At 36.0% G+C, this 23,817-nt stretch overlaps 1 protein-coding gene across 1 annotated transcript in view; it reads right to left on the reverse strand.

Annotated features, from left to right (window-relative positions):
* Positions 1–1,290: 1,290 nt before the first annotated feature.
* APPBP2 (amyloid beta precursor protein binding protein 2) overlaps positions 1,291–23,817 on the reverse strand; it is a 60,483-nt gene continuing 37,956 nt past the window's right edge. The window contains exons 5-13 of the mRNA XM_058560467.1: positions 17,769–17,937; positions 14,783–14,872; positions 12,863–12,930; positions 12,677–12,782; positions 11,841–11,965; positions 9,265–9,350; positions 6,919–7,109; positions 5,748–5,913; positions 1,291–3,697 (exon numbers count right to left, since the gene is read on the reverse strand). Of these exons, the coding sequence (XP_058416450.1) occupies positions 3,444–3,697; positions 5,748–5,913; positions 6,919–7,109; positions 9,265–9,350; positions 11,841–11,965; positions 12,677–12,782; positions 12,863–12,930; positions 14,783–14,872; positions 17,769–17,937 (1,255 nt within the window). The 3' untranslated portion in view covers positions 1,291–3,443. The remainder of the gene's footprint in view (positions 3,698–5,747; positions 5,914–6,918; positions 7,110–9,264; positions 9,351–11,840; positions 11,966–12,676; positions 12,783–12,862; positions 12,931–14,782; positions 14,873–17,768; positions 17,938–23,817) is intronic.

A 23,817-nucleotide genomic window follows, 5' to 3' on the forward strand; every position in this document is an offset into this window, starting at 1 on the left:
AAAAAAAAGTTTATGTCTAAGTATTTTTCCAGTAGTAACTTTGCCATCCAGAAAAAGAAGAGTTTGGAAGCAGCAAGGCGACAATTTCTGGGGAAAATATAAAAACCGAGTGGCAGTTAACAATACCTACTACTTAGCAAACCACTCTTTCACTGTGTAAAGTACGGCCAGGAGCTTCCATGGGGTTCGAGGCTTGGGTTTACTGCTCAGCATTCTGTTTGACTACAAGGAGCAACCAAATGGCACTCTCATTGTTTGTAGGACTGCAGCCTCTACAGTTAATTTTCACAATATTATGAACTCTTCACAAACAGGCTAGGAACAAAGGTCTTTGTCAAATCTTTTATTTTCACAAATGCAAGCGCACCTGCGCAGGGGTTACTACAAAGCAATAGTGAGTTCATTTTTCACCAGCAGAGACAGGGCTGTGATGGTAATAAGGGTCCTAACGCTTTGGGCAAAGTTAGCTTTGGGGACCCATAAAAACTATGGTCTAAAAACCCCAATCGGCTCTATTAAACTGAATGCAGGAGGGACTGACCGCCTGTGTGGCACATGAGTGTCTGAGCTCCCTGATGCACCCAACTTGAGTAGCACCAAACTTTAGGAAAAAGACTGGGTACGAGAGAAGAAATGAAAGTCAGGGAAGGATGAGACCGAAGGCCCCTTATTTAACATTACTTTGCTGAACTTCCAGAAAAATCTTTAAGTTGGTCTAGGCTTTCTTACACACAACCCCAGCAATATGTGAAAAGTTTGTGCAACCCATTGGTTATCGTGAGGTAAATTTTATTCCTTTGATTTTTTTTTAACCCCATAAATCATGGTGACTTTCACCTCTTTAACTTACCCTAAACATCTCTACTAAAAGGATAAACCCCATACTCAAAATTATTAGGGTATTATTCTTCATTAGAATCAGAAATAATAGCATATTAAGTTACATCACTAACAGAAACTGGCAATCTCTTCTCAACCTAGAGTGTTTGCATTAAATCAAAGTGTATGGATTTACAGAAAACTACATTAAAGCAGTAGTAATAAGAGTAAACTACCTATAAGGATGTTTTTTTAGAAAAACTGGCTGCCACTTAACATTATCACCCTGTAATCCTAGGCTTCTAAATACCACGTTGCTTTATCACTGAGTGTGAGCTAAGCTGAGTCCAAACTGAATTAGAGAGGATGAGGCCTTAAGTCATTTGCTTGATTTTATCCTAGGAAACGCTATATGTGCACAAAATCAAAAAATATAGATTGATTAAACAAAAAAAACTTCATATGGAAACATAAGTTTCAAAATATTTATTGAAAAACAATTTACCATGACATTCCTGTACCACAAACATACCACAGGACTCTAAATAACCAACAAAAGTATACAAAGCCTATCCTGAAAATATCTTTGGAGGTATTAAATATATAGGCCCACGAGGATAGAGCCGAGTAACTTAAAAACGTTAGTCCTTGGTCACACAGACTATTTGGTAATTAATAAAGAGGTGCCTCTTGGCATTAGATTGCAATTAACTGGGAGAGGGAGGTGCAGGTGCACCAATGTACTCTTTTGAAAATTAAAAAGAAAATAATTCAATTTGAGAAATAAACCCAGGTTTCAACATGACATAAGGATAATCTTAGGATCTGGGCTTCCTTCATCTCTTTAGCTACCTCCCCCAGTGAATCCCCTCCTGGGGACTTAGAAACACTGGTTCATAACTAACAAGACTGCAAATAACAATTTTAAACAAGGTTATATTTGGGAAGTTAAAAAAAGTGATTAAAATCAAATTTATCTGAAATCTCCAATTAATTTTTCTATACTCAATGTGGCAGACAGCTTAGATTTTTTCCCCATCCCACCCCAATGTGCATGTTAAAAGAAAACCAAAATTCAACACACATCCACTCACCCACAGACTACTCCAAGCATCAGCCAGGAGTAACATCTCTAACAGCCAAGTCATGAACCCCTGAAAATAGGGGGGAAAACCCTGATTCTTAACTATAGAGGCACCAAATAGGCCACTATAATAAGAATTGAGGTAACAGCAAAAGACCTTTCTGTTTCTTGGATTGCTACATGTCACAACTTCTCAAATTTGAATATTACCTCAACATTAAATAACCTGACTGGCTTAAAAAAAAATCAAAATCCAATGAACAGAAAGATAAGTTAGTGAAATAGATATATCATTAGGGAATCTTTCCATTTGACTCTTGAATTTCAAATAAAATGATGTAGTCGTACTATACTATTATTTACCATAAAGATGAAGGATTTCTAAGAAGACTTGTTTATTTTTGGGCATTCATTTTTCCATTAATCCCCACAGAAACATATAGTAACCTAAAATTCTCATCCAGACATGAGCTATTTCATGACTCCTAGCCAAGATACTTGTTAATTGCATCGATTATTAGGGTAACATTTAAAATGAGAGGGACAGCTGCAGCAGATATTTATAGACTTGCTTATGGCATCGCCATCTGTGTCCCTCGACTAAAGATATGCCACTGAAATTGCCAAATTTCCCTAGTTTGGTGTCTATTACATGAATATAATTTTTGCATTACCACTTTTCATTATACATCTAAATGAAATCATTATACATCTAAATGATAAAAGTATATGCTGGGGCTAAAATAATAATCTAAAGCCTCTGGTCCAAATAACCCCTTTCTACATTAGGCTGGTCCTTTTTAGATCCTCCTGGTCCTGTTAGCAAATGCTATCAGAGCATCTTGCACTGTTGTATCAAAAAACAAAATAAAACAAAACAACCAAAGAGTTATAACTGCTGGTCTACCAGCTTTTCTATTACTTACAGATCAACACTGGTCCAGTTCAGATGAATCTGACAGTCTTTCCCTTGTAAAGAGCTCTGGAGTGGCTGCATCACTTCTCTGGGTAAGGTAGCCAAACCTAAGTCAGGATGTCCCTCTTCTATTAGGACTTGTGTTAACTCCTCTATACTGCATATAAAGATTTTCCCCATAAAATTTCTTTACAATACAGTATTGAATACCTTCACAAGGAAGAATTATATGTTAAAAAGTTGTTAAAATCATCCTTACATAATAAGAATGCAACTCTTTTAAACTCTTAAATAGTTTTATTTAGGGGGTTCTTTTTTCTTTCAGGCTTTCTGCAAAATGATTTAAAAAAAAAAAAAAAAAAAGAAAGATTTCCTGTTGTTTGTTCTACTAGGTTGAAAATATGGGCCAGACTACTTATACATGCGGGTACATGCTGAATATAACTGAATATATGCTTATTCCTACGGACACTCTGCAAGATAGGGATCACCCAAATAGGGTCAATGGACTGGACCAGTGTTTCAATGCAAATTCCAGCCCCAAAAAAACAACATGGTTTTGATTTCACAGTATGAATTCCCTGGAATCTGGGAAAAGGTAAATTAGTTAACTGAGGTCCTCCCTCAGCAGCTCGGTCCCTCCGCATTCTGAGAAATCAGGAAGGACTGCACCACTTCTTCTGTGGACTGGGGGCTGGTGTTGACGTCTTCAAGAGCATCGGTCACTGAATACTGCCGATCTCTCAACCGGTTCCAGTTAGACAGAACATTGTGATATTCAAACACTTTCTCATAATTTCCAATGGAGTTGTAAAGTTTAATGAGACCTCGGTAATCATATTCTAGTCCACTGTAGCCTTCACCAAAAAGTTTCTTCCCTGAAAGTAAACAAATAAAAAGAAAGAAAGCTCAAATAATGAAACAATGAACGGTTTCTATAAGACAACACAAGTTCAATTCTTTAAATAAGGTGGCTTGGTTTCATTCTCTAATTTAAAGGTATAGATTTAATTCTTCTATCAGAACTCCCAGACAAGTCCTACTCATAAGCTACCGCCAAGACTTAATTATATTTCACAGATTGAAGCAACTGATTTGAAAAGATGTAAAAGAAAAGGAGAATGGCAGCACCTCCATATATATGCACAAGGTTATTCATTGTAGCACTGTTTATAATTGCAAAATATTAGAAACAAATATTGGTTCAATCAACTATGGTACACACACTCCACGGCATACTATGCAGCTGTACACAGAGGAGAAAGCTCTCAGCTCTCTATGAATTGACACAGAGTATTTATAGGGTATATTAAGTTAAAAAAAAAGCAAAGTACAAAAAGTAGTTATAGTATGCTACCTTTTATTTAACAAAGGGGAAACAAAAATATTTATATCTCTGAACATTTGTGCAAAAAGATAACACAGAAATGACACAAGAGAAACTAATGAGATTGGTTACCCTTTCAGGTGGGTGGGAAGTGGACAGAAGAAATTAGGGGGAATCACACATCTGTGAGCATACCTTTCTAAACAGTTCTGACATTTAGAACATTAAAATTTCACATACTGAAGAAAAATTAACAAAGATGGGGGAATATTATACAAACATAAACAAATGAACCTAATTATCTTTCAAATGAGTAACCAGAGTGATGGGGAGGAGGGAGGAGAGTAAATAACCCAAATAAATTTCGAACATAGTATTCTGAGTATCTACCTTCAGGCTAAAGACAAAGAAAACTGTAAACAAAGATTGAACTCTACATAGTAGGAGTTTTTTTCATAGTACTGTGTTAACAATTCTAAAACTATTTTATGTATATTTTAGGATTTAGCAAGTCAAAATATCATGGGTAACGGGGAATCCATATATAAATGGATACATAATTTACGACAAAGGTAGCACAGCAGAGAGGAAAGCACAGTCTTTTGAAAAAATGTTCCTAGGTCAACTGTATATTCATATAGAAAAAAAAAAAAAAAAGATCCCTACCTCACACCATAAACAAAAATCAATTTCAGGATTGTAGATCTAAATGTGAATGGTAAAACAAAGTTTCCAGAAGATAATCTTCTAAAAGAACATCTTTATGACTTTGGGGTAGGAAAAGATTTCTTAAACAGAATACAAAAAGCGCTAACCATAAAAGAAAAAAATCAGTATATTCAATTACATTAAAATTAATAACTTCCGTTCTTTGAAACGCACCATTAAGAAATGAGCAGGAGAGTGAGAGTTGTCTGCAACACATATAACCAACAAAGGGCTTGTTATATCCATAGTGTACAAAGAACCTCTATAAACCAATAAGGAAATGACAGACAACCCAATATAAAAATGGGGAAGAGTTTTAACAGGCACATTAGATGATGACTACAGTATCTTATTTTGTAATAGACCTGAACTGGAAACAATCCAAATGTTCTGAATATCCATTAACAGTAGAATAGATAAATCATGATATACTAATCCAATAAAATATTATATAGCACTAGAAATTAACAAGCAACAGTGATATGGAACAACACAGATGGATTTCACAAGTCATGTTCACCAAAAGAAACCAGACATATAAAAATATACATTGTATGATTCCATTTATAACAAGTTTAAAAACAAGTAAACCTTATCTATGATGTTAAAGTCAGGAGAAGGGAGGGGGAGGAGAATGGGGGTATTAATTACACAAATAGTTTACATAACTACTTTTGCCTTTATTTGAAACTCTACTGTCATCCTTCTTACTACTGTCTTCAACATCAATAAATCATCTTTAGCAAAATGTCAGATGATTTCTGGGTGGTTCCTGGATATCTTAGCAGCTCTAAACTCATCTAAGTCTTAGTAATAACACTTCCCTTATAGAACATTTAAGACATGTTGACATGTTTACTTCTAATCAATTGACTAAGAAAATCTTAACATACCAATTGCTATAGATCGCAAATAAAGTTTCTCAGCATTTTCATACTGATTCATGTCATAATTATATAAAGAAGCTAGGTGTCCCACTGAAAGCGCTACTTCATAATCTTCTTGACCAAGAAGTTGCTCTTTAATCTGAATTGCTTTGATGTGCATTTCTTCAGCTTCCTGAAAAATAATTAAGCTGTATTAACCATCAGATTATACTTTTTCTAATGTCAACAATTCTTACCCAATGAGCAAGATTCTTCTAAATGCCAAAGACATCTTATGGATGGTATAAAGTAATCAGATCTGAGAACATAACTGTGTTATTCCGAAAGCTGCCTATGGGAAGCATTACTGGTTTTGGGAAGCTATGCATATAAGCTGATGATAGTAGTAGTATCCTATACTATATAACGTGTCCTATACCAAAAACGACAAAAGAAAACTTCTGGTAATAAGACATTGTTAGAAGAAATGAAATTAACATCAAAACATTCTAAAATAAAACTATTTTTTCAGTTGAACTCCAAAATTTAACTGAACCCTGTTAAGAAACTCTATACTACAGTACGTTAATATACATAGGAGTACTATTTTATTTTATTTTTTGGAGTTTTTGACAATTTTTATTCCAACAAACTAAACTCAGGTTAATTGGGACATGTAGATTGATTTTCAGGTAAAAATGAATATCCTAGGCAGTGACTCTCACTCACTCTTTCCTTACTGCGACCCTAAAATGGACACTGTTAAGAATTTATAACCCAAAATTCAAAAAGTGAACTAAATTCAGTAAATTTTTATAGCTACAATGAGTAATAGTCTCAATATTTGACATTTCTTGTATACCTAGTATGTGCCAGGCATTCTACTAAGTTCTGTACATAATACAGCTAAGAGCTATGTTTTAAGTCTAACTATAATAACCGTATAAGCCTTTACGGTTTGATATACTTCTTATTTTTCCACGGTCTGAATTTCTGAATTTTATTTATATTTTGACTATGTTGTTTTATATTAGCTATTTTCTCAATTCTTTGGTGGAATTAGGTAGGAGTATAATAAATATATACTTTACTATCTAAGATTACTGAAGCTGTACTATTTAAGATTTATTTATTAAGATTGTACTTTATTACCTAAGATTATTTAGAGAGAGAAAAATATAGTAAAACATGCTTCTACCTTAAATTTTCTCATTGACTGATAAAGCCTTCCAAGGTTTCCATAGTGTTTTGCAGTCTGTACATTAAATTCCCCAAAAGCTTTTTTAGCTAGTTGGAGTGAAGACAGGTGCAAATCATGAGCTTCTTGAAGCAGCCTCTGTTCAGTTTCTTTATTATGACAGTCAATTGCAATCTCCTCTAAAATGAGTGCTGAATAAGAAAGCAATAAAATTAGTGTTCTTCAAACCATCTATCAAAGCTAATTAGAGCATATAGTTTAAAATTAGATTATATAAATGTTTGTTATATATATTTATATGTGGTTACAGTTTAGAACTGGTAAAAATGAAAGTACTCCACTTTAATGAAAAAATACACTTTTGGGGTCATTCTATTTTGCATAGTATAAAGAATTTCAAATTTAAGAAAAACAATGGTATACATCAAATTATTTTGCAGAATTAATTTCTATTTTACTAGACTGTTATACTTTGCCAATGTGAATTTGTTTTTTAAAGCAAATGAAAGGAAGACAAGAAGGAAAAGGCAGATTTTTTAAAGTTATGAAACTGTCAACGAGTACCTAAGTACTGTTGAAAATTTTGAAACCACACTTTATAAAATATAACCTTTAACCAAATACAACTAAAAGAACTGGTTTCCTCCTACTCACTTGACCAACCAAATCAGGCCAGAAGACAGTTCAATTTCAAAGTCACATTCAAGACTTTCAAATTCCATTTAAAGTCTTAAAAATACACACAGTCATGCAATGCTTAATGATGGGGATATGATCTGAGAAATGCGTTGTTAGGTGATTTTGTTGCGCAAATATCATAGAGTGCACTCAAAACAAACCTAGATGGTACAGCCTACTACACACCTAGGCTATACAGTATGAATCTTATGGGACCACCATCATATATTTGAAACGTCATTATGCGGTGCATGACTGTATTCTTTTACCAGGTAATTTTATTTCTAAGAAAACTGTCCATGTGCACACAAGTAAAAGAGATTTAGTTCACTGTGGCATTTTAAAAGAACAAAAGGTTAAAAACAATATAAAGGTCCAATAATAGAGGTAAGGTTAAAAACATTAGCAAAAAAAGGGATATATACCTACATGTATTGAAATGGAAAAATGTTCATAATATATTAAGTGAAAAAAGCAGACTATAAAACTAAAAAAATATATTCATCCATTTTTTGATGAAAGAAAGGTCTAAAAAAATATTCACCAAAATGTTGATTCTGGATTGGTAGAACTTCAGGTAACAATTTGTTTTCTTCTCTTTTCTATCTAACTTTAATTTTTGACATAAATCATGTATTATTAGTGTAACTTTAAAAATGCAAACCTAAAGAGGGAAGAAAAAACCCATTCCAGAATTAAGGTAAAACTTAGCCAACACGTATGGAATTACCACATGGGTGATCCAATCAATAATGTCAAAATAAATGCCTTAAGTGAAAGGGCCTTGGTAGTGATTAGAAAAAAAGTTAAAATAAGAAAAGAAGAAAGTAGTATTTGGTAAGAGCCTTGCAACATTAAGGGTAACCTGATAAGAAGCTGAGTTTCAGAATCCTGCACTATAAAGCTGAAGGTATGTGAAAAACCCATCTTCAGCTTGCTACCCATGTTATTGTGCAAAATAATCATTTGAGTTATTCTTCCATCCTCCTTTCAAAAGAAAAGGAAGGAAGGATGGGAGGCAGGAAGAGAGGGAGGGAGGAGAATGAAGGAAGATAGATAGATATACTGGCTTATTAATGTTACATGAGAGAAGCAAACAACCTTTCATTATGAACCACTGGAAATTCTTGAGTTGCAGGCAAATGCTTTAAATCAGTACATTGGCTATTTTTGTAATATGTAAATAGTCTAATCCTATGGTACTATCCCCAAGGAAATAAACACATACTCCTATTTTATACCATATATCATTAATTTAAAAATATCAGATGGGCCGGCCCGGTGGCTTAGCGGTTAAGTGCGCGCACTCCGCTACTGGCGGCCCGGGGTTCGGATCCCGGGCGCACACCGACGCACCACTTCTCCGGCCATGCTGAGGCCGCGTCCCACATACAGCAACTAGGAGGATGTGCAACTATGACATACAACTATCTACTGGGGCTTTGGGGGAAAAAAAAAAAGGAGGAGGATTGGCAATAGAAGTTAGCTCAGAGCCGGTCTTCCTCAGCAAAAAGAGGAGGATTAGCATGGGTGTTAGCTCAGGGCTGATCTTCCTCACAAAAAAATAAATAAATAAAATAAAAATATCAGAGATTAGACATCTATTACAATTGACAGTAAAGAAATCTAAAGAAATATACATATATAAGACTAGATTACAAAGGGTACCTTTCACCCTCTTCGAAGAAGCCAAAAGAAGATGATCTTCAGGTAGGATGTGGGTAATGATACCAATAGCTCTTTCTGCATGAAATCTGCAATACAGATAGATATATTCTGGCATTTCTTTCTAGTTGTAAAATCAGTATTTAAAAACATCATAACGTATAATTTAATACTGATAGAATTTCTAAAACTGTATGTGGTAAACAAAAGGATCAGTTTTTGTTTGTTTTAAATTTCCAATCTGCTGTGGACTGAACTTTTAACATCCAATGGATTCCCGTCTTAGGATAAACCGTGAAGTTGTTTTTACAGCCTAGAAGGCTCAACATGATCTCTTACCAGGCTACCTCTCTGATGTCATCTCCTACCACTGTCAGAAACAACCCCTTCTTTCCTCTCCAGCCACACAGGCCTAGCAGTTTTCTGACCCAGGCAAAGCATGTTTTCACCTAGGACTCTTGCACTTGCTTTACTGTCTCTCTGGAATGCTCTTCCCTTGCATATCCACATGGGTCACTCCTCACTGAAAGCCTTTCCAGACCAGCCTATACAAAAGTCCCTAAAAAAATCTATCATCACTCTGTAAACTCTTAGCTTACTTTATTCTTCACAGCATGTACTCTCACCTGACATGTTTGGTTATTTGTTTACGGCCCATATTGCCAAACAGAAGGTAAGCTATTTGTCTATTTTATCTGCCAGTTTCTCTCAAGCAACTCCAAGCCTTCTATGCCCATCTTCCAGGTAATCGTTAATTTTCTCAGATCTGTCTTCAATTCACTAATTGTCTCTTTAGTTGTGTCTAATCTGCTGTTTAACTTGTCTACTGAGTTTTAATGTCAATGGCTATTTTCCAATTCTAGCTATTATTATTTTATTTTTTGTAATACCTCAAAATACAACTCACACCACACAATTCATCCATTTCAAGTGTACAATTCAATGGTTTTTAGCATATTCAGAGGTGTGTACCCATTACCACAATCAATTTCAGAATATTTTCATCACCCTCAGAAGAAATCTTGTGCCCATTAGTAGTCACTCTCCATTTTCCTCCAACTCCTCCCCCACCCACCCAGTCCTAGGCAACTACCAATGTACTTTCTCTCACCATAGATTTGCCTATTCTGGACACTCATATAAATGGAATCATATAGTATGTGGTCCTTTGTAATTGGCTTCTTTCACTTAGCGTAATGTTTTCAAAATTCATCCATGTTGTAGCATGTATCAGTTTTATTTTTAAATCTGCCTTTTTTTATTTTCCCTCTAAAACATTACTCATTCCTTCTTTTATAGCAGGGTCAGCAAATTTTTTCTGCAAAGGGCCAGGCAGTAAATATTTTAAGTTGTGTGGGTCACATACTCTGTCCCAACTACTCAACTCTGCCATTGTAGCGTGAAAGCAGCCACAGACAACACCTGAGCGAATGAGCATTGCTATGTTCCAATAAAAATTTATTTTGCCTGCAGGCCATAATTTGCCAACCCATTTTATATCTTTAATTATTTAAGAATATATTTACTTTATAGCATCAACCAAAAAGTTCTGTTGACATTCTTAGGGTTCTAATCTTGGTTCATTTTGTCTGCTGACTCTCACTCACAGAGGAAATGTTTCCTTATTTTTAAATTTTTTTATGGTGAGTTCATCTTAGGTAGAGCTAGACCTATGGGAAGTTTGTAGGGTTTGGACTGAGGGTTAATTATTTCCAAGAGTTTTGCATTATCTCCTGAAAGGCATCCCAGGAGAACTAGCAGTACCAAAGTGCTTTTAAATGTTTTTCTCAGTTTGGGCGTTCCTGCATGCAAGATGCCCAAACACAAGAGTAGTACAAGTCTGTAGTTATAAATTCCCCTGTGAGGCTCCTTTTGTGTTCAACTGAGAGCCCAACCCGAGACAGACAAGTTTCTTTGTCATATCTTTTGCCAGTGGGCAGATTTTTTTCCCCCAGTCTACCCTTTCCCTGAGGGCGGAGCCTTGACCTAGGCTTCATGGAAGAGTTTCACTTCTAACTCACAGCTTCCTGTGGGCTCAATGTCTTGTCTCTTAAACCCAACATGGTTGTTCAATCAAGGTTACAGAAACTTCTAAGCTTTCAAATCACCCCAGGGCAGTTATACTATAAGTCATCCCTACTCTTTTGGATTTTAGTCTATTATTGGCCCTAGGGGATTTCCTCTCTCTCTTGCAAGCTCAGTTATACATTTTAAAAAGATGGTTGTTATATTTTACTCAATATTTCTATGTGTTTTGAGCAAGAGGTTTTTAGGTTAAGCCTTCCATTTAGCCAGAGGCTACTATATTACTCAAAGAAAAATTATTGAAGGAAATATTCAAAAGATAAGTCATATTCTATATGAAGATATACAAGTCAATATTAAACCATGTAAGACCTAAATGAATGGCTTATAAATTGGTGTGATTTTAAATAACTTCAAGAATATTTTAGGAATCTTGTTAAAGCTCCAGGAAGACAAATTTAATTTATAAAGTATATTAAATACTATTGTACTGGGAAAAACAAAACAATAGCAACAGCATTTAATCCCTCACTGAAAAGGAACATGGAACTTACAGTGCATTGTCAAACTTCCCAGAGCTATACTGGTGAACATAAGAGGAATAAGCCAAGTCTTCATGAGCTGTTGCTACATGGATATTTTTGCCACCAAACACTGACTGCCGAATGTCAAGGGCTGCCTGAAAGAGTCATGAAAACAATTGATAATACTGTATGTAAATCCTTAGAAAACACTACCCTGTTAAATTAAGCATCCTACTAATTTAAATATATATTCTATATACTCAATCGCATCAGTTTTGAAGCAAGAAAAGTCCTGCTACATTTAAATCACAATAGAACATAAAAGTCACCTATAAGGCCTGATTTTCTGAAGACTGAGCTTCACTTAAAAGGCAATAGCTTAATAATAAAAATCATTCATTTGTCTTGGGAATGACATCAGTGTTTTTCTCTATGTCCTTCTTCAGAAGTGAACTATAAAATCAAGGATACCTTGTCTAGAGCAAAGGCATAATATGTCATTTACCAGAGAATGACTAAGGTAAGGCCTAAAATAACTATCAACTCTTCTTGCTTTACAAAGGCAGCTATAATGACCTGTGCTAAATCAACAACAAAGACAAGCCATCATCTGGACAAATGAAAAATGGAAAATTACTCTTAAATATGGGCCCACAACCCAACAAGTCTTTTCCTGGATGATTCTCTTTAATTCCTAAAACATTAACTTTTAAGTCTTCTCGGTATTATTTAGTAAAACAATGGCATGGCATATATAAGGAGGGGCTAAGAAATTATTTTTAGACGGCGATTTATACACAGCAAACAAACATAAGTCAGCAAATCAATTTAGGTCGAGAGAAAAAAAAGTGTAACTATTAACATACCTGATAAATTGCAACAGACTGACAGATATTATCTACATTGAGTAAGTAGAACCCATAATCTAGCAGTGTATCAGAATATTTTGGGTGTTTGGATCCAAAATGATCTCTACAAAAAGATACAAAACTATTAGGATATAAAGTAGAGAGAGACAATTTGAAATGGTATTTTTAATAACAATCACCTACCGTGCCAAATACACTGCATGTTTAATTAACTGTTCTGCCTTCTTAAATTCACGTTTTACAACACAAGCCTATAGATAAAGAGAAAAATTGTTAAATAACTCTCAGTTCATTAGTGTGCTAAAATAAGTATAAGTTTATATATTCAGACTACAATGGTCAAAAAGAAAAAAAGCATCTTCAACATAAATAGAAGGGTTCTATTTGTAGTTTCTTTCCTTCCAACTACTTGAAAATTCTATTATAAACAGATCTGTACTTATCCTGGGAAATTGTAGTTTAAAATTTTGGTAGTCATGCCCAATACAAGCCTGCTATAACAAAGTTACCTTACAAAGCTGGTATATTGCCATCATTAAATATTATTAAAATAAAACAGTGGGGAAAGGATTCACCATATTATTTTCTAAGATACTTATTTATATCCCAGTTCTAGAATGACTTACAACTATCTTGTAGTTTTCATCTAATAATTTTTAAACACACAGAATTTCAAATTTTCCTATTACTTCTAAAAATATTTTGATTCATGAGAATAGCCAGTAGTTTTTAAACTCTAAATATCACCACATTATAGAAAATCAGGGGGCTGGCCCTGTGGCATAGTGGTTAAGTTTGGCGCGCTCCACTTCAGTGACCTGGCTTCACGGGTTTGGATCCCAGGCAGAGACCTACATGGCTAGTCGGCGATGCTGTGGTGGCAACCCACATGCAAAACATGAGGAAGACTGGGGGACTGGCCCGGTGGCATAGCAGTTAAGTTCGCGTGCTCCACTTCAGCGGCCCGGGGTTTGCAGGTTTGGATCCCAGGTGTGGACCGACACACACTTGTCAAGCCATGCTGTGGCGGCGTCCCATAGAAAGTAGAGGAAGATGGGCACGAATGTTAGCCCAGGGCTGATCTTCCTCAGCAAAAAGAGGAAGACTGGCAACAGATGTTAGGTCAGAGCTAATCTTCCTCACCAAAAAAAAAATAGAGGAAGATTGGGACAGGTGTTAGCTTAGGGCTAATCTTCCTCAAGCCAGAAAAAAAAAAAGAGAAATATAAATCTTGAACATACATTAAGTTGTCTTTATATTAAATGTATATCCAATGTTTTAAATTAATTAAAACATATTAATCTCTCTCTTCTGGCTCTGATGATAACCTGAATATTTACGCTATTTACTGATCTAAAATGAATGACTTAATAAATTTCACAGAAATCTTGGACTGTTCTAAATCTATAAGTTTAGAATCTTTCTTCTAACTGAAATTTCCATAAGTAAAACCAACCAAAACGGAATATTCAAAATTGAAAAACCTCTGGTCAGAAAGAGTTTATCTGAAAAGTACATCAATGCTTTAAAGTCTCAGTGCACCAAAGTAGCAATTTTTAAATATTATTAAATGACCTTAAAGAGTTAATGCATTTATTTACAGAATAAGAAGAAACTAGAGGAAAAACCAAATAACTATTGCCCACTAGGTTAAATACAGAAAGCTGTCATACTCTGAGACCGCAAAACTATGGCTAAAAGACTGAATACTAGGTCACCCTTTAGGAGAAAAGTGACCAAAGGCCCTATCTCTATGCATAAGGGATTCAGGTTACTGTAAAGGTTTAAGAAAAACAAAAACAAATTCAAGCCAGAACAGCACCAAAATCCAAAATACTACTTCGATCTGTACTTCAGTGAGCTGAATTACCAAAATAAATTTTTTCACAGGTTTTCTGGGTATAGGAAAATTAGCTAAAGTCTATATGTGAGACAGTTTTAGAAACCAGATTTCTAAAACTGAGCATAGAATCACTTAGAAAATAGACCTTGTTAGTTCATGGAGTATACAATACCTAATTTGTTAAATAATAGGTTAATTAAAACAAATTTAAAGCTGGCTAAATCCTATAATCCATTTAATAATTTTAACATTATATTCACCTTAGAAGCTTGTCTTAAAACATCCACCACGACTTTGACGGGTAAGCCTGCTGTAATTTCTTTCATTGCCTCAATGCACCATTTGTATGCCTAAAAAAATTTTTACAGAAGAGCAAAAACTGTGATAAATCAAACTGACAATACTTAATGAAATGACTGTGAATTTTTCCCGTAAGCTTTCAAGTATCTGAATAAGAACACACACAAAATATTTACACTAAAAATTATCTCTGAGGCTAAGTTTTCTTGAAAGTATAATTACATTTTTCTTTGAATATGTGACAGATATTCAGGAAATCAGAGGCATGTTCTCTCTTGCCCAGAAGTCTTTGCACATACTGTTCCCTCCACCCTAGAATACATTCTTCCTTCCTCCAACCTCTTAACCCACCTAACTTGTCTTTCAGGTTTTGGCCCTAGACTAGGCTTCTTGTATTTTCCCTCCCCTACTGTAATGATTATTTTATATCTTACTTATTTTATATCTTACTTTGTGTCAGCTATTGTTCTAAGCACTTTATGGGCATTAACACATTTAATTGACACAAAAGCCCTATGAGATACGTACTATTATTACGGGACACTGAGGTGCAAAGAGGTTAAGTGCCAGGCAATGTGCTAGCATCTAGGTATCTAGTGGGGAACAAAACATAAAACGTCCTTCCTCTCCTAGTGCTTAGTGGGAGAAAGAAAAAAAAGCAAAATAAATTACTTTGGATAGTTAAGAACTGCTTCAAAGAAACAAAACAATACTATGAAGGATCACAAGGAATGTGGAGAGGACAAATTAGAAAATACTAGAAAATAAACATTTGTTTTCCTTTGCGAGCTTCCTTCCCTTCCATTCCACCTAAAAGATGTAGGTATCCAGAAGCAATTTTGATGCAGAAATGAAATATATGTGATTTAGGCCAAAAAACCTGGTTTGTTTGTAAGATACTAGATAAGCTGATTTTGTGCCACAGTAACAAGGTAAAAATCTTTAGAATTGTGGTAGACTGTATGACTACTTTAAAATATTTACTGCCCCTCCTTGGGGAAGGATACTCTTCCCTTCCACATTACAGACAAGAGTGGTCACATGATTTCCTCTGCCCAGTGAAAAGATGAACGCAAGTGAAATGTGCTATTTCAGGGACAAAGCTCTAAGAGCCAGTAGTACTTTCCCATGATGTTTTTGCCTCTGCTCCAAAGCTGGTAACGTTCTAGATAGAGGCTGCTCCAACGCATGGGGTTTTGACCAAAGTGCAGACATCATGCTAAGCAGAGCCTCAGACATCCCAAGACAGGATGTACTATGAGCAAGAAATAAACTTTTATTGCTCCAAGTCACTGCCACTTTAGGGTTGATGTTATCTGTGCAGAGCCTAGCCTACCCTGACTAATATCAGAATATGGTGATAATTCATCAAACTATAGCCTCAAGATTCGTATACTTTTCTGTAGATATCGATGACAGATTTATTTACATTTAAAAGAATAAATTATCAAAATTATCCAAGAAACATCTATAGACTGAAATATTCCACGAATGTGCTGAGAGTTGTAAAGACCATGAATAAGGCACAGTATAAATCCCCAATCCAAACGTAGAAAGAAAATAACTGTCAATTAAATACTAACTGTCTAGTAAAGAAAGTGGAAACTGGTAAATAAAAGGCACTTTTGTTCCACTGAATACATTGGTGGGTTTGGACATATTAAGATGGGCCTGGAGCTGAGTACGGGAGTAAAGAATGGCAATATATGAATCACTCTCTGTAACAGAAAGAAGAGAGCAGAGTTCCAGAAGGCAGTAGGAAAAATAGGCATGAAAAGAAATGAGGAAAGAGGAACCAGAGATGGCTACGATGAGTTCTTACGCAGAGATATAAAAAGATGGCGGGGCACCTGAAGAGCGTTGAAGACAGGCATTTCCAGTACTCAAACTGTTGTTGTTTACCTCCCTCTCATTTCCAGTCAAGTCGGCTATCCACACAAAGCCCTTCTGTGAATGGAGGTCTTTGTTTTTGGTGTGTGAAAATCATAGAAAGGGCCCATGTCCTTTATCTGGGTCAATAAGCGGTGGAACAGTCATCGCACACAAGGGGCAGCAAAACAATCCACAGAACTAATCCAGCAGACACAGGAATTCAGTATCAAAAATAACCAGAAGTATATACATAAACCTCCTGAGAAATTGCAGGCATGCTGATAAGGATTTTAGATGTTTACACATGGGTTTGATGCCTTCTTACATAGGTGTTAAAAGCAGGATGATCCTAGCATTGGGGTTGCACAACATTACTTTACAATTATTCTAGAATTTTCTAGTTTCACTTCTAATTGTAATTTTTCTTTAAACATGGAATATATACATATGTATTTATATTAGTGGGGCAAAAATCAAGATAGGGATAATTTTAAAATATGAAAGCCAAATGCCAACTATCTGACAGCATGAAATAATTATATTCTTCCATAAATAAAGCAATCAAGCAAAGGAGTTAAGCATAAACAGATCACTTCTCAACTATGTATTAATTAGCACCAAAGCATTAATTTAATAGTATAAAGCCAAGCGGGAAGCTATCTTTCTCATAAGGCAGAGGAAGGAGCAAAACAATGCAATAAAGTATAAATAAAATCTAGCTTCCCACTGAAATGAATGCCTTCAAGTTATGTGAGCTCACCCAGAGCTACACATCCAATAAAAAGCATCTACTAAAGATTCATTTAACAGAGCAGGCCCATCAAAATAATTTAGGCAGAGATACATCTGGTCAAATTAAAAACAAAAACAGGCCCTAAATCGTACATGTATATATTTAAAACCCATCTCACAGAATACTCCTTGTGCCTGATTTTAAATATTCCATTACAAATATGTACTGCTTTAAGTAAACCTAATATGTGAAAATGAGATCAAGACAAGTACGAGATTATATGATTACCCTGTTTTACAGGTACTTACTGGTCACAATGAAATGCACTTCAAAACACTCACCTCATCATAGTGACTTTTTGCAAACAGGAGTGCACACAGTTCTCCATAGAGTGCAGCTTTGTTTGCTTGCTGGCCATGTTTTGAAAGTTTATCCATATATGTCTGAGCTAACTTAAATGTTTCTTCACCCAAATGATATTTGCAGTTTCCATTTCGCACATGAAGCAACCTGCAAAAGCACAAATGACATTTCTCTATTTTTGATATTTCCAGCATGGTAGACCTGAGAATCTCTTACAGATCACTATGTAGCACCTAAATGAGATAACGTATGTTATCTGATAACGTATGTTATGAGGCTGCATTGGAAAAGAACTATCTGGCCCAAACTGGGATTGACTAATGCACATAAAGAAGTATATGCTCTTCCTAGAAAGCTACCCATGATTAATCTCATCCAACTTTGATTCCTTATCTTCTCTAAATATTTTGCATACTTTGTCCACTCAGCACATGCTACATCTGGCTACATCTAACACTTAACTCTTTTTGTTCTAAATCCAAAAGTAATGCAGTCTCATTATAAAAAATTTGGAAAACAATGAAGAAAAATAAAAATCAACTTGAAATACTATTACCTACCATTACTTTCCATTCTTTTTTTCTAGTACATTTGTGCAACACCTGATCAGTTACCATTCATTTCATTTTGCTTCATAAATACTCATTTTTGCTTATCTTTCCCGTAAGGTAAGTTCACTGAAAACAGTGGTCGGCTGTTTCTTTTATAACTTTTATCCTCTATAGTGGAAAAATACAGAGTTCTTTACACAAAGTAACTGTAAAACCATCCTGACAATCTAAAGATACGCAAAAGTAGTAAAATGCTTTAGGTCAGACTGAGGTCTGGATAGCAACAGACCATACATTTGTATAGACTGTACAAGACAGGAGAATAGTGTGATGACTGGACATATATTTATGTATCTATTATAATGTGGGCTAGAACATTATGCCCAGGCATCACGCCAATACAATTTTCTGAAAATGCTCAGCCCTGAGAGGGAACAAGGTATAAAAATCATTTAAATGAAAACCAAGTAAAGAGAGGTTAGGAAGTATTCTTCAGGAGCATTAAAAAAACCACATACTTAAAATTTATTTTTTCTATCTACACCAAAAATATTAACATATCAGTGACATATAATGGGAAACACTGTAACAATCTTCTCATCTCTACCATTCCTTTGTAGTCAGGGAAAACAGACAGAATAACTTCAGATAAACCAGGACTATTCAATAAGGTGGCAAATATACAATGCCAGCGTGCATCCTCCCAACACTCACCATAGAGTTATCTGCTTTTAGAAAAGACTAAAACACTCAAGCAAAATAATATACTAAGGTTAATCAAAAATTCTGAATGGTGTATCTTTCATAACACCAAATTCCAACTTAAAGCGGAAATAAATGCAATAATTTATTAGACTACTCTAGAACGGTAAGTTGATTGGATTTACACTTTTAAGCAGAAATATAAAAGTAGAAAAAAATATGTTTTGGTATACAGACAACTTTTCATGCTAAAGTAAGTGTACTGATACAGAATAAAGAGACAATGTCACTTGACTGTCAGATTCCTGATCTAATGACTAAGCAGTTCGCAATGACCTCTGTAACAATGGAAACCATACATAGGAAAACAGAACTGAAATCTAGTAAAAGATTATAGTCCAAAAAAATACGGTAGCTCAGATGACAAAGTTCTGAGAGACTCGCATCGTCAAGTACTGACTGAGCACTTATTATGTGCAGCCACTTTTCTAGGTGCAAGGCATGTAGTGGTAAATAAGAGAGAAAGAACCCATGGCTGTAAGAAACTTCACTCTAGTGGGGGGAAGTGTGTTAGGGTAGGCAAATACACTCATAAGGTAGACTTTCAATAAATGCTATGAAAATGATAAAAATAAGGTAGTATGATCAAGAACTTCTTAGAGGAGCTGCTCAGGGCAGACAGGGAAGAAGTCTCTTGAGGGGGTAACATCTGAGTTGACACCTAAATGATGAAGAGGCAAGCATGTGAAGACCTGGGGGGAGACATGTTTCAAACAGAAGAAATAACAAGTGCAAAGGCCCTGAGAAAGGGAAAAAATTCTGGCATGAGGGCCGGCCCGGTGGCTTAGCGGTTAGGTGCGTGTGCTCCGCTGCTGGCGGCCCAGGTTCGGATCCCGGGCGCGCACTGACGCACGGCTTCTCCGGCCATGCTGGGGCCGCGTCCCACGTACAGCAACTGGAAGGATGTGAAACTATGACGTACAACTACCTACTGGGGCTTTGGGGGAAAATAAATAAATAAATAAAAATTATAAAAAAAAAAATTCTGGCATGATCAAAGAACAGAAAGAAGGCCAATGTGTCTGGAATATTCTGAATAAAGGATTATGTAAGGACAGACGAGAAAGCAGAGATAAGAAAGATTTTACAGGGCCTTGCTGGCCACGGTAAGGAATTTTGAATGTAAAAGTGAGTCAGATTATTTGATTTATGCTCTAGAACAACACTTCTAATAAAACTTCCTGAAACGTTCTATACCAGCTCTGCTCAATTTGGTAACTACTAGCCACAAGCAGCTATTGAGTATCTGAAATGTGTCTAGTGTGTCTGAGGACTGATTTTTAATTTTTAACTTTAATTAATTTAAATTTAAATAGTCACATATGGTTAATGGCTACCATATTGGACAGTGCAACTCTAAACCTTGGCTGCAGTGTGAAGAATGGATTATAATAAAGCCAAGAGAAGAAGCAAGGAGGGGTCAGCTCAGTGGTGTAGTGGTTGAGTTTGCATGCTCCACTTCAGTGGCCTGGGGTTCGTGGGCACGGACCTACACCACTTATCAAGCCATGCTGTGGCAGGTGTCCCACATACAAAAAATAGAGGAAGATCGGCAACAGATGTTAGCTCAGGGCCACTCTTCCTCACCAAATAAAAAAAAAGAAAGAAAGAGAGAAAAAAAGAGTAGAAGCAAGGAGGCAACTGGGACAGAAGATATTATAACAGTCTAGAAAAAAAAAACCTTGAGAAAAAAAGGATTGGTATTAGAAATAGAGATTTGATAGTTATCCAAATGGTTGAATGAGAAAAAGGTTAAACCCAGGAATAGGCTGTAAATTCAGAAAATGAAAAGAATAGTGTTCATCTCTCATTCCTACCGTACTAAGAATTGCATTTCTAACAACCTTCACGGTAGGTATCCCCTCTGAAAATAAGTTTCTAGAAATTATTTAATAATTGGCATATGAAGGGGGTAGCAAACTAAGTATTTTATGCCAGAAAAGCACAGCTTGCTATTTTCTCCAGTCCCTGCTGGTTGTCTACTGAAACAAAAGGGCAAATTAAACATATGGAGACTCTTCAGAGTCTGTGTGTCCATCTGGGCTGACACCGAGCAGGATGCAAGATGCAAGGAACTTCTGGTCTAACTGAGGATCTAATTTTGCCTCAACACAGCCTAATGAAAAGGCAGGTTCTCCAAATGTGGCTCTACCATGTAAGCATATTTTATAACTTTTTAAAAACAGATTTATTCTTTAGAGCAGTTTCAAGTTCACTGTAAAACTGAGCAGAAGATATTTCCCATATACCCCCTGCCCCACAGTATTTTATTTTTATGATAACATAAAATCACATCTACTTAATCAATAGCTATTGTCAAAAGCAATTACTATTTATTTGGTTAAACTAGTCATTGTTTGAAATGGAAAATACAAAAACTTAGAAGTTATTAGTTTACGTATCTATTTACTATAAGATTGAGCAAGATGACTAATTAGATCCTCATCAGATAGACATGACAAAAATAAAATATACTAAAAGTAAACCTAAAGGAAAAGAATCTCTCTCTTGTTTACAAGTGTCTTGTTCCAAGAACTATTTAAGAATTCTGGAAATAAATGATAGACTGAAAGAGGAGGGTTAGATAACAAAATAATGGATAATAAAAGGAAAATGGATAACAAAAATCAAGACTGGTATGTGTTTTTTTATTGTGGTGAAATACATAACATAAAATTTGCCATATTAACCATTTTTAAGTGTAAAATTCAACAGCATTAATTATACAGTCGCACACTGCATAGTGACATTTTGGTCAACACAAAAGCTCATAAATGATGGTAGTCCCATAAGATTAGTATCATATAGCCTACTACATATAGTAGGCTATATGTAGTGTAGTGTAGTGTAGTAGGCTATACCACCTAGGTTCATGTAAGTATACTCCATGATGTTCACACAACAACGAAATCACCTAATGGCGCATTTCTCAGAATGTATCCCTATCATTAATCAATGTGTGACTGTATTCACCCTGTTGTGCACCAGTGACCACCGCTCATTTCCAAAATTTTTCATCACCCCAAACAGAAACTCTGTAACAAACAACAGCTTCCCATTCTCCCCTTACCCCTAGCTCCTGGTAACTTTTTTTTGTCTTTTGGTGAGGTAGATTAGCCCTGAGCTAACATCTGTTGCCAATCCTCCTCTTTTTGCTGAGGAAGATTGGCCCTAGCTAACATCTATGCCTATCTTCCTCTATTTTTCATGTGGGACGCCTGCCACAGCATGACTTGATAAGCAGTGTGTAGGTCCCTGCCTGGCATGTGAACCTGCAAACCCCGGGCTGTTAAAGTGGAGCACGCAAACTTAACCACTACGCCACTGGGCTGGCCCCCCTGGTAACTTTTAATCTTTCTGTCTATATAAATTTGCCTATCCTAGATTATTTCATATAAGTGGAACCATATAGTATTTGTCCTTTTAATAATTTTATTTATTTATTTTTTCCCCCAAAGCCCCAGTAGATAGTTGCATGTCATAGCTGCACATCCTTCTAGTTGCTGTATGTGGGACGTGGCCTCAGCATGGCCGGAGAAGCGGTGCGTTGGTGTGCGCCAGGGATCCGAACCCAGGCCACCAGCAGCGGAGCACGTGCACTTAACCGCTAAGCCATGGGGCCGGACCTATTTGTCCTTTTATATCTGGCTTCTTTCACTGAGGATATGCTTTTCAAGGTTCATCTACACTGTAGCATACATCAAAAGGGGCTGAATAACATTCCACTGTATATATGTGCCACATTCTGTTTATCTATTCAGCTGCTGACAGATACTTGGGTTGTTTCCACCTTTTGGCTACTGTGAAAAATTCTGCAATGAACACCGGCATACAGATACCTGTTTGTGCCCCTGTCTTCAATTTTTTGGGGTATAAATATCTAGGAGTGAAACTGCTGGGTCATATAGTAATTTTTTGTTCAACTTCTTAAGGAACCACCAAACTGTATTCCACAGCAGCTGTACCATTTTACATTCCTGTTAGCAATGCATGAGAATTCCAATTTCTACACATTCTTGCTAACGCTTATTCTGTTTTTTTTTTTTTCAATTACAGCCATCCTGGTAGGTGTGAAGTGGTATCTCATTGTGTCTGATTTGCACTTCCCTAATGACAAATGATGTTGAGCATTTTTTCATGTCCTTATTCACCAATTATATATCTTCTTTGAAGAAATGTCTATGCCAGTCCTTTATCTTTTTTTTTTTTTTTTTGGTGAGGAAGATTGGCCCTGAGCTAACATCTGTTTCCAATCTTCCTCTTTTTGCTTGAGGAAGGTAGTCCTGAGCTAACCTCTGTCCAGTCTTCCTCTATTTTGTATGTGGGACGCCACCACAGCATGGCTCGATGAGCAATGTGTAGGTCTGCGCCCAGGATCCGAACCTGCGAACACTGGGCCACCAAAGCAGAGCACACAAACAACCACTATGCCACAGGGCCAGCCACCTTTATCTCTTTTTTAATTGGGTTGTTGTTGCTGAGTTCTAGTTCTTTTTTGTTGTTTATTGAGGTCACATTGGCTTGTAACATTCTGTAAATTTCATGTATACATTCTTCTATTTCAGTTTCTGTACAGCTTGCATCGTGTTCACCACCAACAGTCCGATTTTTATCCGTCACCATACATAAGTGCCCCTTTACCCCTTTCACCCTCCCCCACCCCCTTTCCCTCCGGTAACCACTAATCTGCCTCCTTATCTATGTGTTTATCTTC

Source organism: Diceros bicornis, chromosome 18 (assembly GCF_020826845.1).
Source record: "Diceros bicornis minor isolate mBicDic1 chromosome 18, mDicBic1.mat.cur, whole genome shotgun sequence".
NCBI lineage: Eukaryota > Metazoa > Chordata > Mammalia > Perissodactyla > Rhinocerotidae > Diceros > Diceros bicornis.